The following is a 14,056-nucleotide window of genomic DNA, read 5'->3' as shown; positions in this document are numbered from 1 at the left end:
ATCTCCTTCTGTCAGCCAAGAACAGGAATCTGAGGCTGCATTCTGCAGAGGCTCAGAAAAATTCGACTGTTCCAAGATTAGAAAACCTTTCCCTGGTCTTTCTCAAATCTTCAGCTTCGGTGTACTATAAACTATGATAATTACAAAGCACTAAAATAAATATTTAAAAGTGCTAGTAATGGAGAGAGAGAGAGAAGGAGAAAAAAAAAAAAAAAAGCCATGGCTGCCAAGTTTGTGTCAAGAGCTTAAGAGTGGAGAGAAACTGATTTATAACATCATTTGTGTTATAATTTGGAGTCATTTGGAGTTCATTCCTTTATAGAGGACATTAGGTACAAGTACTTTCATGCTTGGAAAAAAAGAAAAAAAAAAATCTGGTAGCTGACTGATTTGGTTTGATGCTATGAAGCTGTTATTTAAGGTGACAATGAATAGGTGAGAAACTTCCAGAAGGCAAGGCCAGTGAGAAGAAAAAAAAAAAAAGCTCAAGTCAGCTATTTGTAGCGATCAGTCAGAGCCGACACGCAGGCTGTCTTCTTAGTCACTCCGTTCGATGGCTTTTATTTAATAGCTTTGCACCTCACACACCTGCTCCTCGACTTTTCAGAACAATATGAAACATCCTGGACCATCTGCTGCTTCCTAATGCACTCCGGTATTGTCCTGCCGCTGTTTGTCACACCACACACACTGTACGTGACTCCTCCTACTGAAGACGCTCACTTCAGACTTCAGGCAGGTCCGGACTCGCCTAAATCACGCCGCCTTTCCCCAGCTCTGTCTTCCTGTCGTCCTGCTTCCACCTCTCTTTCTCTACCTTCATCGTTCTCCTGCTGGTCGTTTCTGTCACTGTCAGCTGCTTTCTCTCATCTGTCTGTGTGCCATCACGCTGTCTCTCTCACTCTCTCGCTCTCTCTTCCTGACTCACTGAAATCTCTGCACTCAATACATCACAATCCAGCAAGTCGGTGTGTCAGATGTGTCAATGAAGCATCAGGGCCACACGGGTGGCTTTTTGGCTGCCAGCGGATTTCCATTTCGAACTTTTGATCAAAACGACTCCTTTCTTTTTCAGAACACTGTCAGCCACTAGGGATGCATTTCAGGTCACGGTGAATATTCGCTACACGCCTCAGGCTTCATTTCAATAAATGTACTTTGTCCCTACAAAAAACCATTCGCCCAAACTAGGCCAGTCCTAACAAGCACAGATTAAAAAAAACAGTTGAGCAATTTCATTTTATTTTTTTCCCCAAAATCGAACAATAAACGGATTAATGTGATGTTTAAAATGATTACCATGAGGATGTGTTTCGGCGATCATTTTTAAGCTAGACCATCTATTAGCCTATATACTGCTGCCTACTCCATTGAAAAGTATATGGCCTAAACACTAGAAACAACGCCATATAACCAATTTCTATGAATCATCTCTCCAGGGTGTGTAATAAATCTGTTCCTCCACTACCCGCTGTGGCAAGCAAATGATTTTAATCCAAAAACTTAAAAGACACTTAAAAGCCAAATGATTTTGCTGTAAGGGAGCACGTCACAAAATCAAGTCTCTGGCAGACAGTATCGCTCTGTTTTCTGGGAAACGGCGCCACGTAGTACATACAACTAGCGCTGACGCGAATTCGGATAAGCTAATGTTACGTCTGAGCTGTTGAAGCTCTGTCAGTCAGACAGTTCTACTTATAACAAGCGGACTAACTAAATCTGGTCAATATTTGGTGTGACCCTTTGCCCTTAAAACTGGATCAATTCCCTCAGATACACTGGTGTGTAGTTTTATAAGAAAACCAGCTGGTAAGGTTTTTGTTGTTGTTTTTTTTCCTCTGGAGAACCTGCTACAGTTTTTCTGAAGATTTCTGTTTCTGCAGCTTCCATTATACTTATCGGAAAATACAATGTTTTGTTTTTTTCCCCGCCGCATGTTAGTTTCTTTAAAGACCGTATAATGACTGTATAATAATGACACTTTTGTTTTGACAGCTTGATACATTTATGTCACAACGCCCTTTTTGTCATATCTTCGTGATATCTTTTTATAGCTTAAAAAAATTTCAATTTAAAAAAATAAATAAATAAATAAATAACATGCAGCTGATTTGATCGTTTTCTCCTGTTGGATTCTTTATTTATTTATTTATCTCTTTTTTCCCTCCTTTTTCGGTGTTTTCACAAGTAACAGATCAAATTATTATCGAATTATTTTTTTTTAATTATTTTTTTTAAAAAGGTTTATATTTAAATGCATGCCCGTTTTCCTGGCATTAGCATTGTTAAGAAAACCATGCATCATGATATCCTGTATCGCGGAACTGTCTTGAAATATTGTGATGATATTTTTCTGATTTTATGTGTTTGTTTGTTTGTTTATTGGAAAATGAATGTTTGGAAATCCAAAATTCACAATTTTCTACCAGCACAGTAATGCAGAAAATGAAATCGATGAAACGTGATATACAGAATATAAATGTACTATAAACATCCAGTGAAAGTTTTATATATATATATATATATATATATACCTACTGTATATTTAGGATTTTTGTTTAAATTAATTAACATCTAACCAAGGAGTATGTATATGTGAATCAAGTAATATTTGTTTTTAATGAATTAATTAGAAACGACTCTTTTACCGGAACAATATAGATCTAATCAGAAAAGGCCAATTAGAAAAGTACCTGCCTTTAATTAAGCACTTATTTAGAGTCGCATTAAGATCTGAGAGCAAGCAGTCCACAAGGATTTACTTTTTCTTATTTAACTGCAATTCGGTATCGTTTTGTTTGGTGTTATGTGTGCTTTCATCTTCCATCAGCAAAATTTTTACTGGCAGATCACAGTGTAAATTTCAGTTCTTTGGCCCAAGATACACCCATAGGATCTTAATGAATGATTCATGTTCTTCAGATCTCATTAGTAAAAAAAAAAAAAAAAAAAGAAGAAGAAGAAGAAGAAATAAACCAAACAAACAGGAAGTGCATAATGTAATTATGTCTGTTGGGAGTGCAGCTTCCTGTTTGTTCATTTAGCTCGGTTCTATGACGCATTCGATCGCCTTGTTCATCCCGCCACGCCCGCACGGCCTCACGCTCCCCCTCTCATCCCCTCACCAAAGTGTGTTTTCATTCATTAAAATAAATTGTCATTGATAAATGTAAATCATTGATAAATTGTCACTGTAATGATTAAATTGCCGTTCATATAAAAACTTCTGAAAAAAATCTCCTTGCTTGGGCACAGAATAACCTCCTAACCCGAGTGTCGTAATTAAACAAGTTAGCGACAGCAAAAGCGCTAGCCTCATTTCATTTGAGCGCAAAAAGGAGACATCGAGGGACCTTTTCATGATCGTAACCGGATTAAGCTGGCGAAGAATCTGGCAGAGTGTTAAATGCGATGCGCTTGTAATCTGATTTGTCTGTCCTCTGTGCCTTTGCTTTATTTACGAGGGAAAGAAAACGTGTTGGTCGGCCTGGCAAATTAGAAGCTGGGAGGATTAGCAGGCTCCCCCGCCTGCCTAGGTGAGAAACTCAAGACCGCAAAGGAACTCTGCACTTCACTAAAAAGAAGTTTCCGCAAAATATTTTACAATGTGCCTTGTTAAAATAATGATGGTAAAATGCTTCACTCGGAAGCCAGCTTACATGACGTTGTTATTTCTGCTAAAGTGATTATGTTTGAGGTTCAGGACTGGACAGTTCCCCTACAGCAAGGTGGTGTTAAATGTCTTGCTTTGGGCTGCAGGAGCGAGTTCATGACCTTAGATGTGGTGTTTTCTGACCCTTTGCTTCAATGACAGTTGTGCTTTTTGTCTATTTTGGCTCCAGGAACTATATGTCTTTGTGATTAAGCAATGACTTTGTCATCATCCTGATAGTGTTTAAATTGATGCCATTACTGCTGACTCAGTATATAGGACACTTTCTCATGTATTAGTCCATTTGCTGAGTCTGAATGACAGCGATATTGACGCTGATGGTTTGGATTCGTGCTGGTACTGTACATAATTTAAACAAGACAAAAAAAAAAAAAAAGAAAAGCAAAAACAACGTTGTCTCACAGATCTCTTTCAACCATTGGTCAGAAATATGCTGATGAAAAAAGCGAAACGAATCTTCACTAGGTACACGTAGAAATCACCAAAATCAACCAAGCTCCGAATCAGAGTCGAATCACTGCAAACGGACTTTGCTCTGATGCTCGAGACCGGCTGTTTTCTCACCTTAAAACCCACACTGAGGTTTAAAACAGACCAGGTTTCGACTCGAACGGATGAAACAGTGCATATGTGAAGGCACCGTCCAACTCAGGTGTTCTATCTGGTGAGAAATTCCTCAGATCTTTCCCAAAACATGCAGTTCTGGTTGTGTAATCACAGAGAAACGGTGTGAAAGTCGACCGTAGCATCATACATTTTTATTGAAGCTTCCTCAGTACAAGCCTCCTCAGAGACACTGTGAATAATGCATTACAGTCCTCGCTAACACTACCGGTTTCCTCATGGCATCTTCACACTGCAGTCTACAGCAAAAACAGACTTAAAATATATTCATGATCTAAATCTAAACCTAACCAGTTAGTAACTTTGTGTAAAAAATCCTTTAATGAATCAAACGAGAACACTCAAAGAACTGTTAAAAAAAAGACCAAGTTCTCTCTTATATAGCAGAAGCTATCTGTAGTCTTCAGAGGTTTGATTTGGTATAAGAAAGCCCTAAAAGCCTTAAGGTATACACTCTGAAGGAACTGTAAATTCAAAAACCAAGCTACATGTCTGACATTAAGAATGCCCGCAGGTCTCTTTTGAAGGTTACTGTGCTGTGACTGTAAAATTCACCTATTATACTCTCTAAGTCCACTCTCGTTCTTTTGCCACAGACAGATTACCGTATCCGACCACACAGTCTGGTATCCGAAAGTGTGAAAATACATCAGCGGGTGAAATCGAGACTTTCTAGCCAAAAGCGTCAGCCCGGTGCCTCCGCTCTGGCCAGAAAATGAGGCTTTCTAGCCAATGCGTAGAGTAGGATGGGATTCTTCCTCGGGTCTCACTCAAGATCATTTGCTCTACTGTATCCCTGTGAAGTCGGTTTCAAAGCAGGAGCTCTTGGACCTGATTGACGCAGACTGGCTTGACAAGATAAGCAGTCAGATGGGCTTGCTGACGATCAGAATCGATGCCACACACACTCGTCATAGACGTAGCTGTAAGATTACTCTTTATATACCCCCACGCCCACCCCCAGAGTGAAGCTTCTGGCTCCGAAGCCTCAATCTGGTCATCCACGCTGAAACCTAGCCTCCAATGTGCTGCCACTTGGCAAGTTTTTAAACACACCAGTGAATATTACTTCTAGTTTAACGCCCCATAATTACCACATGAGTGCCAAGATATCAACCGATCAGGTCATAACTTCTCCTTGCGTTCTTCAAAGACAAAAGGATTAACAGTATGTCCGTGACGCAGTCCCACCAGATGGACTCGTGAGGGGGTTTTTTTTTATACACGGTCCCTTTCCAGGGACTGAATAACGTCAGTCCTAGACATCTGGACCGAAACATATTCAATTTCACACCCAAGTCTGTAGTGCTTCCTAGAGCCAAGACGGCATCTGCAGACTGAGAAGAGAGACCTCTTTTGTCTCATTCCACTTCACAGCGAGAAGAACAGACCCTACTGTGAAGGAGCTCAGAGTCCAAATGTAGCTTTCTATCCAGAGGGACAGAAGGTCTGCTCCATCCTTGGACTCAGCATGGGGAGGTGAAGAGCCACAACCTTTCCTGCATGTGTCTAACATGGGTCACTGTTGGATGGTTGAAGCTGTTCACTGTCATACTGTAGTGCTGAGACTGAATAACCACCAGCTGGTTGGTGGGGTGGGGGGTGCAAAACCCTGTATATACACACACTCTACTGCGATAGGCTTGACCATGATGTTCGAATGCATCTACACTGACCAGTGTTGGAGAACAAACAGCATTTTATTCACTTTCATTTGTATGATCATTAACCGAATCAATATAGCTAACTGGTGCTAACTATACACTTGTCTAATGTTCGCCAAGTCAATAATAGATTTTATTCCATGTTAACAAACTTAAACCATCTTCCATGTACCTTGACAGAAAGTGACAGTGCCGAGTCAGTGCATCCTTCGAGCGAGAAAATCGAGTCGAGGTATCAACGCGAGACGGTGGAAAGGCTTCCAGGGGTATCGTTTCAGTATCAGCTCAAAACACCTCCACAAATGTCAATCATTCCAGGATCGAGTGTCAATTGGCTCATCTGACGTTTTTATTGGGGCAGAAAAAAAGACGACTGGTCGTTGTGAATATTTTATGTCATAACTCTTTTGAGTGCTAACCAGGATACGCCGATGTTAAAAATGCATAGTTCCTACGCAAAATTTGTTTAAAAAAAAAAAAGGTAGGTCTGGCAGGTTTAATTAAGGTGCCAGTGGCTCTTAAATACAAGTACAGTTTGAAATGATGAAGCCCTTCATGAGATGAGTTATGTGGAGTGTAGGAAAATATGAAAATGTGCAGTGTGTGGGATTCTGGGGTCTGGAACTGAGAACTACTGTATATATATATGAAGCACTAAAACAATGCCTTAAAAAAGAGACTGTGTGAAATAAAGTGTTTAATTTAGCCTTGCCTGGCCTGCCAGGCTGAACTCTATTATGCTAGTTTGCCCTATTCTGCAGGTACTAAAGGGAATTATGTAATACTTTATGCCGGTGCACTGCTCATCATTAAATTGTTAAATAAACTGTTTTATCTTTAGTCTCTGAACATCATCAAGAGTCATTTTAATTTTGCGTGTGGTCATATTTTTCGTCTGTACTCCTGTATAACAGCACTTTTCAAAGCGGGTTTGCCGTCGTTGAAGGCCTTTATTTTAACACACACACAAGCTTAAAGAGAAAAACCATCGCACTGCAGTTCTCTGTAGGTTTGTTAGTCATGACTAAATATTCTTTAAAAGTATACCTGTTCCTTATAGGGAAATAAGGACAATGTTAGTCAATTTATGTCTTAAAACAGTGGTCAGCAAAACTCGTCCTTGAGATCAGAATCACAAGGAGAATCCGAATCACCTTTATTGCCAAGTACCGTGGGTTTACATGTACAAGGAATTTGTCTTGGTCTACGTTGATCTACCTTTCTGCAGGTTTCATCTCCAAGCAAAATGTAACACACTTGTTTTACTTGTTCAAGTACTTCTTAAGGCAATGACTAGATGGTCAGGTATTAGGGCACGATTATGGTTGGAGCTTCAGGAAGGTAGATATCCATGACCACTGTCTTAAAACCACAGTTGAACATGTCACAACACCAACCATTTCATTTTACTCACCAGCAACGGTGACCTTGGCTGTACGGCTGACGATGGCCCCCACCCCCTCCAGAGTGGCCAAACACTGGTAGGCTCCCTCATCAGGTCGGTGATGACGCGAGTGCACCACATTCTGCACTAAAAGTGATCCATTGCCCAGCTGCTGCCTCCGCTCGTCCACCACCGAGCTCAGCAGCACGCCATCCTTCTTCCACGAGATGGAGGGAAGACCACGGTCAGATCGCGCCTGGCAGTCCAGCTGTAGCACACCACCTCGTATTGTTACCACGTCCTGCGGCTCCAACACGAAACGCAGCTCTATGAAACTACGTAGAGTCTGAGAACCTGTGGAGAAAAGACTAGGAGTTAGTGTGGATGTTCAGGCTTGGTATGTATTATCTCTGAGACTGGGCTGCTGACTGAAGATTCAGCGCCACAATGCTACACTTATTGGATCCTTGAGCTAGAACTTTAACCCTCAGATATGTCAGGGGTAGGATACCATAGATGACCCTGTACTGTGACCCCTGTCCAAGGCTCTGTCCAAGATGGGATATGTAAAGAAATGTATAGAATACAAGATATGCAAAGTGTTGAAGCAAACAAATTGGAAGCAACCTGGGATCACAAGCACCCTGGACCAGACAGGGGTTAAAGCCTTTACACAAGAGCCCAACAGTAGCATTTGGGTAGTCCTGGGAATTTCATCAGCAGCAATGAATTTCCATTATCATTATCAACTACATCCTGACCACCGAGCCTTGATGCATGATCAGACGTTTTTCCATAATTCGTATTCAGTTCTTGAATGTGATTCGCAACGGCCATAAAAAAGCATTAGCTTAGTTCTATCACATAATTTAATACTAAAAAGTGTAGCTCAGGGCAAACATAGCGATCAAATGCTGCTTACAGAATACACGACTCAGATCAAATTCACCTGTCTGTATGCATTTCATTCTCCACAGAGTTACAAGGCCAACATGGAGGACTGAAGTGGAATGTGGTAATTTACCTGCTATTCATATGCATTAGGAAACAGCAGAACATTGTTTGCACTCCAAAACAATTACAACATCCGAGAGGTGCGAGTCTCGGGTCGGTACATTTCCATGCCTGTTAATATAAAAGGCAATCATTACTCTGAGTTACTCAAAGCCAAAAGAATAGCTTCTGGTATAACTGTAGAGTGGACAAGTGCTTGTTCTATTTCCCTTTCCACGTTTGAACTTTTAATCATCCTTTTACTGAGTCATCCAAAGGACAGTGATGACACGCACTAGCCTGATTTAAAAAAGCAGCAGTTGGTGTGAACAAATGATTTTTATCTGATGCGCCATGACGGGCACGGATGCAGGGCAGGAGCGGCCTGTACAAACTAGCCTGGAGTTCATTTCCATCTGATATGCCTGATGCGTCCAATTTGAAGTCATGTGTCCACCGGCGAGTTTCAGTACTGTCCTAAGCAAGTACTACACAGTTCCTGTTTTGACCATTACGTTTCATTTAATACACAATGCATTATATAATATCATTATGGCAAAAGCAGAGTAACAGTCAGGGAGGTTGAATGTGTGCTGTTCATTATTGTTTTGCCTTATGTGAAGAGAAGCATGTACAACGTTCATTCTCGGTGTAGGTGTCATGGGAATGTTCTACTTTTCCATTCGTATCATTACTTCAAAAGCATTAATAAACAGGCTCTAAAAACTGTCACATAAGAGGGTTGTTTTTGTTGTTTGCATTTTAACCAATCAGCAACATTCTGTAAGTTTGCATTTGATCAATCAGCAATATTCCACAAGCTAACATTGGACCAAATGGCAACATTCCATAAGCATGCATTTGAACAATCAGAAACATTCCATAATTTTCCATTTGACCAATCAGCAACATTCCTTAATTTTCCATTTGACCAAATGACAACATTCCATAATCTTACATTGGACAAAATGGCAACATTCCATAATCTTACATTTGACTAAACGGCGACATTCCATAATCTTACATTTGACCAAATGGCGACATTCCATAATCTTACATTTGACCAAACGGCGACATTCCATAATCTTACATTTGACCAAATGGCGACATTCCATAATCTTACATTTGACCAAATGGTGACATTCCATAATCTTACATTTGACCAAATGGCAACATTCCATAATCTTACATTTGACCAAATGGCAACATTCCATAATCTTACATTTGAACAAATGGTGACATTCCATAATCTTGTATTTGACCAATCAGCAACATTCGGTAATTTTCCATTTGACTAAATGGCGACATTCCATAATCTTACATTTGACCAAATGGCGACATTCCATAATCTTAAATTTGACCAAATGGTGACATTCCATAATCTTACATTTGACCAAATGGCGACATTCCATAATCTTACATTTGACCAAATGGCGACATTCCATAATCTTACATTTGACCAAATGGCGACATTCCATAATCTTACATTTGACCAAATGGTGACATTCCATAATCTTACATTTGACCAAATGGTGACATTCCATAATCTTACATTTGACCAAATGGTGACATTCCATAATCTTACATTTGACCAAATGGCAACATTCCATAATCTTGCATTTGACCAATCAGCAACATTTGAGCAAATGGCAAAATTCACTACAGCAAACTTCATAGTTCACCCCAATTCTGGAGCAGGAAATAAAATATTCCTGGAGATGCAGCCTAAGATCTAAGACCTTGGTTGCTTTGGTGGAAAAGTGCCAAAGATCTTTCATTCCCTAATTCATCTTCAGTAACAATTTATCCTGGAGCCTATCCAAGGATCACTGGGCGTGAGGCAGAAATACTCCCTGCATAGCACACCACTGCCTCAAGAACCTGAGTTTCTGAAAAAGTTCCTAGGTTCCATAAAACGTTTCTGCGGTGAACGTTTACAGTTCTGCGGAAAAATCCGAATGAAACGTTGGGGAAAGGAATTACAAAGAACAACAGAAAAGCCACCAAAAGACTGGGTAGGCACCATGAGTTTTCTGCATGTATCGTCAACAACTTGTGACTCCCGTTCTTGGCTAAAGCAAACGACCTGATTATAGGAACGAAACAAATACAATCCAAACACGAATTCATTTTTATCTTTATTTTATTCACGAGAGAACAACAGCGATATACAATCACAGCAAGAGTGTAGAGCTAATCAGAAAGATTACCTTCAAACGCTAATGCACAGCCAGGTAACTCCACCCATCCTGTCGTCTTAACCTGCTGTGTGAGATACGTCATCACTTACTGCTAACATTTTCAACACTTTACTCACATTGCAGAAACACGCCTGTGCTCTATGGCACAAGAAACACATGAAGGTGGATGAGGTTCAGAAATTTCAACCTGTTGAAAGAAAAAACAACCCCAACCCTGGCCTTTTTGAGCCATCAAATAGCAGCTTTTGTCGATGGTCTTTATCTCCCTGCCAGAGCACTTCCCCATGGGATTTAGCTCTCTTCTTCAGGATGGCATTTTAAAAACAGAGCTCGGATATAAAAGCAAGGCCAGACAGTCAGGAGGAAAGCAAACCATGGAAAGTCAGGGAAAAAGAAACGCACACGGCAGTGCAAAAGTGTAAAAGACAAGAAAAAAAAAAACATATCTAGGTTTACCTCTTCAGCGTACAAAAACCCCAGTGTCTCGCTTCCCAGACAGATGCAACTACAAGAGACAGGGATTTGCAGAAATCTGATTGGACAGCGTTCACCATGGGAAGAGCATGACCTCGGGAATACAGTCCTGAATAGGCTCTGAGAGATTAAAGGCAAGAACGTGCCTTTCTTTGTGTGTATGTGTCTAAGAGCCAGAATGAATCCCAGCGTGCTTCACTCTTTACTTTGATGTAGATGTCTCACTATTCCCTCAGGTTCAAAGTTCACACCAAGGTCAGTCGTGATGCCTACGGATCTAACTCACGTCGGTGAAGGAAGTCCGAAACGCAGCGCACCTCTCAGTCCTGATAGATCGCAGATACATCGGTCCGATAGTGCACTTTCATCAAAATGCCAGAGAGCTTTTTCACTACAGCTGTAGCAAAAATTCATGAAGCAGAACGAGGCAGAAATATTGAAGCATGCCAAATACACTCTAAAGTAACATCAGTCAATCACTCATTTTACAGGCTGGCGGGTACTTTCGTAAAAAAAACAACAAAAAAAAAGGATGTGTTGTGACAATGAAAATTCACATCATGTGTTTGATTTCAGGTTTTTGTTTACAATTCCAGTGCCTTTTGTTTGTGTTTTGTTTTGTGTTATCTGTCCTATCGTGTCATTGGTCTGTTCCCTGATGGTGTTCACCTGTTCAGTGTTATTTATTAATTTGATTGCAGTTTAATGCCCTCTGTGTGTTTGCTGAAAAATCTCCTCATGCTTTCATTATTTATTTCGTTAAGTCCGAGCTAGTGTTATTTTACCCGTCTAAGTGTGTGTGTGTGTGTGTGTGTGTGTGTGTTGTGAAGTCATCAAGCTCTTCCCTCTATCTGCCCTTTGATATCATCACATCTCTTTTATCTCTTCATTATGGGCTGTGTCACCATGGTTACTGCTCTGCTCCACTCTATTATCGATTCTTTTGCCCAGCACACACACACACACACACACACACACACACACACACACGCACACGCAACGACACTCTGCGACTTCCACTTTAGCCACAAGCTTATCTCAACAACTTCATCACTGTGGACCCCCTCGTCCTATTAACCTGTACACACACACACACACACACACACACACACACACACACACAGGTAATTTACACATTCTCTTTGAAGCGTCCTCTGGGTGTGCAAACAGCCAATCACACACTCTGATGTTATCAATGTGTATGGAATCCAGCTTCCTCTGCGCATTTCACTACACATCCATGTACACACATCCCATTCCTGCTAACCTGTCCCTCGATGTCCTCCCATGGTGGGCTACTCTCTGCTCTGACTCGATGTCTTGCTCTGTCTGGCTGTCCATGTCAATCGCTCACAAAAAGACGCAAAGACTTTGCTGTCTTCGATTAACCGATCTTCCGTTTAAGGGGTGCTTGTTACTAGTTAGCTTGCTGTTCTCCACAACTTATCATTGGCCCAAACGTCGTTCACACACGTTCTTCATTAAGAAGACTCTTTACCCAACTACCGTCTCTTTGTTGTCTTGTAATTCTTGTAAGTGCAGTACTTCCCTTAGTACCTAGTTTTAATCTGAGCCTGGATTCTGTAGATGCTTGTGATCTGCCCCAAGCTATGAATTATAATGACAATGTTCACTAAGCATCTTAAAGGTTAAACGTAGCACCCAAAATGAATCTTTGGTTTGCCCCTCTGGTGAAACCCTTGATCCGTCATTTATGACCCCAACAGAGTCCTTGGTGGAATTTGAAAGTTGTATTTGAGCCCTGGAGTAGTTCAGAAAATGGATTCCTGGTCCTCTTGAAAATGGTGATCTGGGGCTCGCACACCGAGGAACGTGATTGGTTCAACTTGTCACAGTACTTCCTGTTGCAAGGAAGGACTGTTATGGTCAGAGGAGGAATCAATATATGAAGCGAAGAACTTTCATGAATTTCATGAAAAGTCTTTTTTTGTAGAATTGTTTTTCTACATCTGTGCGAACAGCATTGCTATAGTGCGCAGAGAATATTGCAAAAAAAAAAAAAGAATAAAAATAAAAATAATAAATGCGCATCTCTTGTCTGCCTGCATGCCTAAAAAGCTCCTTCAATAGGAATGGCTCTTTGCTTGCAGGTATTCCTGGACGATGATAGGCCATGCATGCAAAAATTGCTGTGGGGGGAGTCTCCTCAACCACCACTAGTGTGTAGCATCCACCTGGATGATGCGACGGCAACCATATTGCCGCAGAACACCCACAATTAGAGGAGAAGAGAGTGATGAAGCCAATTGAGAGATGGGGATTATTAGGGGGCCACCATAGAGAAGGGCCAGTGGGGGAATTTCACCAGGACACCGGGGTTGTACCCCTACTCTTTTACGATAAGTGTCCAGGTATTTTTAATGACCACAGAGAGTCAGGACCTCGCTTTAACATAAAAGCGCTGTTTTTACAGTATAATGTCACCGTCATTATACTGGGGCATTAGGACCCACACAGACCACAGGGTGAGCACCCCCTGCTGTCCTCATTAATACCACAGTTTTCCCCAGGAGGTCTCCCATTCAGGTACTGACCAGACTCAACCCTGCTTAGCTTCAATGGGAAACCAGTCGAGAACCGCAGGGAATATGTGGGTCTGGCCCTTTGTGGCCATATAATCAAAAGAGAAGTATTGGAGTGGTGAACGTTCAAAAAATTCTGTTCTGCAGGTCAATAAAAGCCAGACACTGCTTTTTCTTTCTGTCTACAAATATTTCGGTCAAGCACCTCCAGCATTTTGTGTAAAAAAAAGTCCTTGAGCATGTTAAAGCTAAGATAGTTCCTTGTCAATGCACTGCCCAGGTTTTATGCCTCTGAGCCTGTTGATATTTGTCCAGCAGAGTTTTTCATTAGTCTTCCTTACATAATTAGCCATTTTGTTTAGCGTCCTGTGACACGGCTGGGACCGACCCAAGCCTCAATCCAAGATTGGGCGATTTCCAGCCTGGAGCTCTGAGTGGTGGCATCGGTGAAGGTTTTAACCAACAGCCTGTGGCGAGGATTAGTTCTTCTCCTTTGGTGC

At 41.2% G+C, this 14,056-nt stretch overlaps 1 protein-coding gene across 1 annotated transcript in view; it reads right to left on the bottom strand.

Annotated features, from left to right (window-relative positions):
* Nucleotides 1-12,354, bottom strand: part of dcc (DCC netrin 1 receptor) — a 154,132-nt gene extending 141,778 nt beyond the window's left edge. Inside the window, exons 1-2 of the mRNA XM_053617624.1 lie at nt 12,281-12,354; nt 7,376-7,713 (exon numbers count right to left, since the gene is read on the bottom strand). Of these exons, the coding sequence (XP_053473599.1) occupies nt 7,376-7,713; nt 12,281-12,354 (412 nt within the window). The remainder of the gene's footprint in view (nt 1-7,375; nt 7,714-12,280) is intronic.
* Between the last annotated feature and the right edge of the window lie 1,702 nt (nt 12,355-14,056).

This window comes from Ictalurus furcatus, chromosome 28 (genome assembly GCF_023375685.1).
Source record: "Ictalurus furcatus strain D&B chromosome 28, Billie_1.0, whole genome shotgun sequence".
Lineage (NCBI taxonomy): Eukaryota > Metazoa > Chordata > Actinopteri > Siluriformes > Ictaluridae > Ictalurus > Ictalurus furcatus.
The sequence above is the reverse complement of the archived record's forward strand: the minus strand, read 5'-3'. Positions and strand labels throughout refer to the sequence as shown.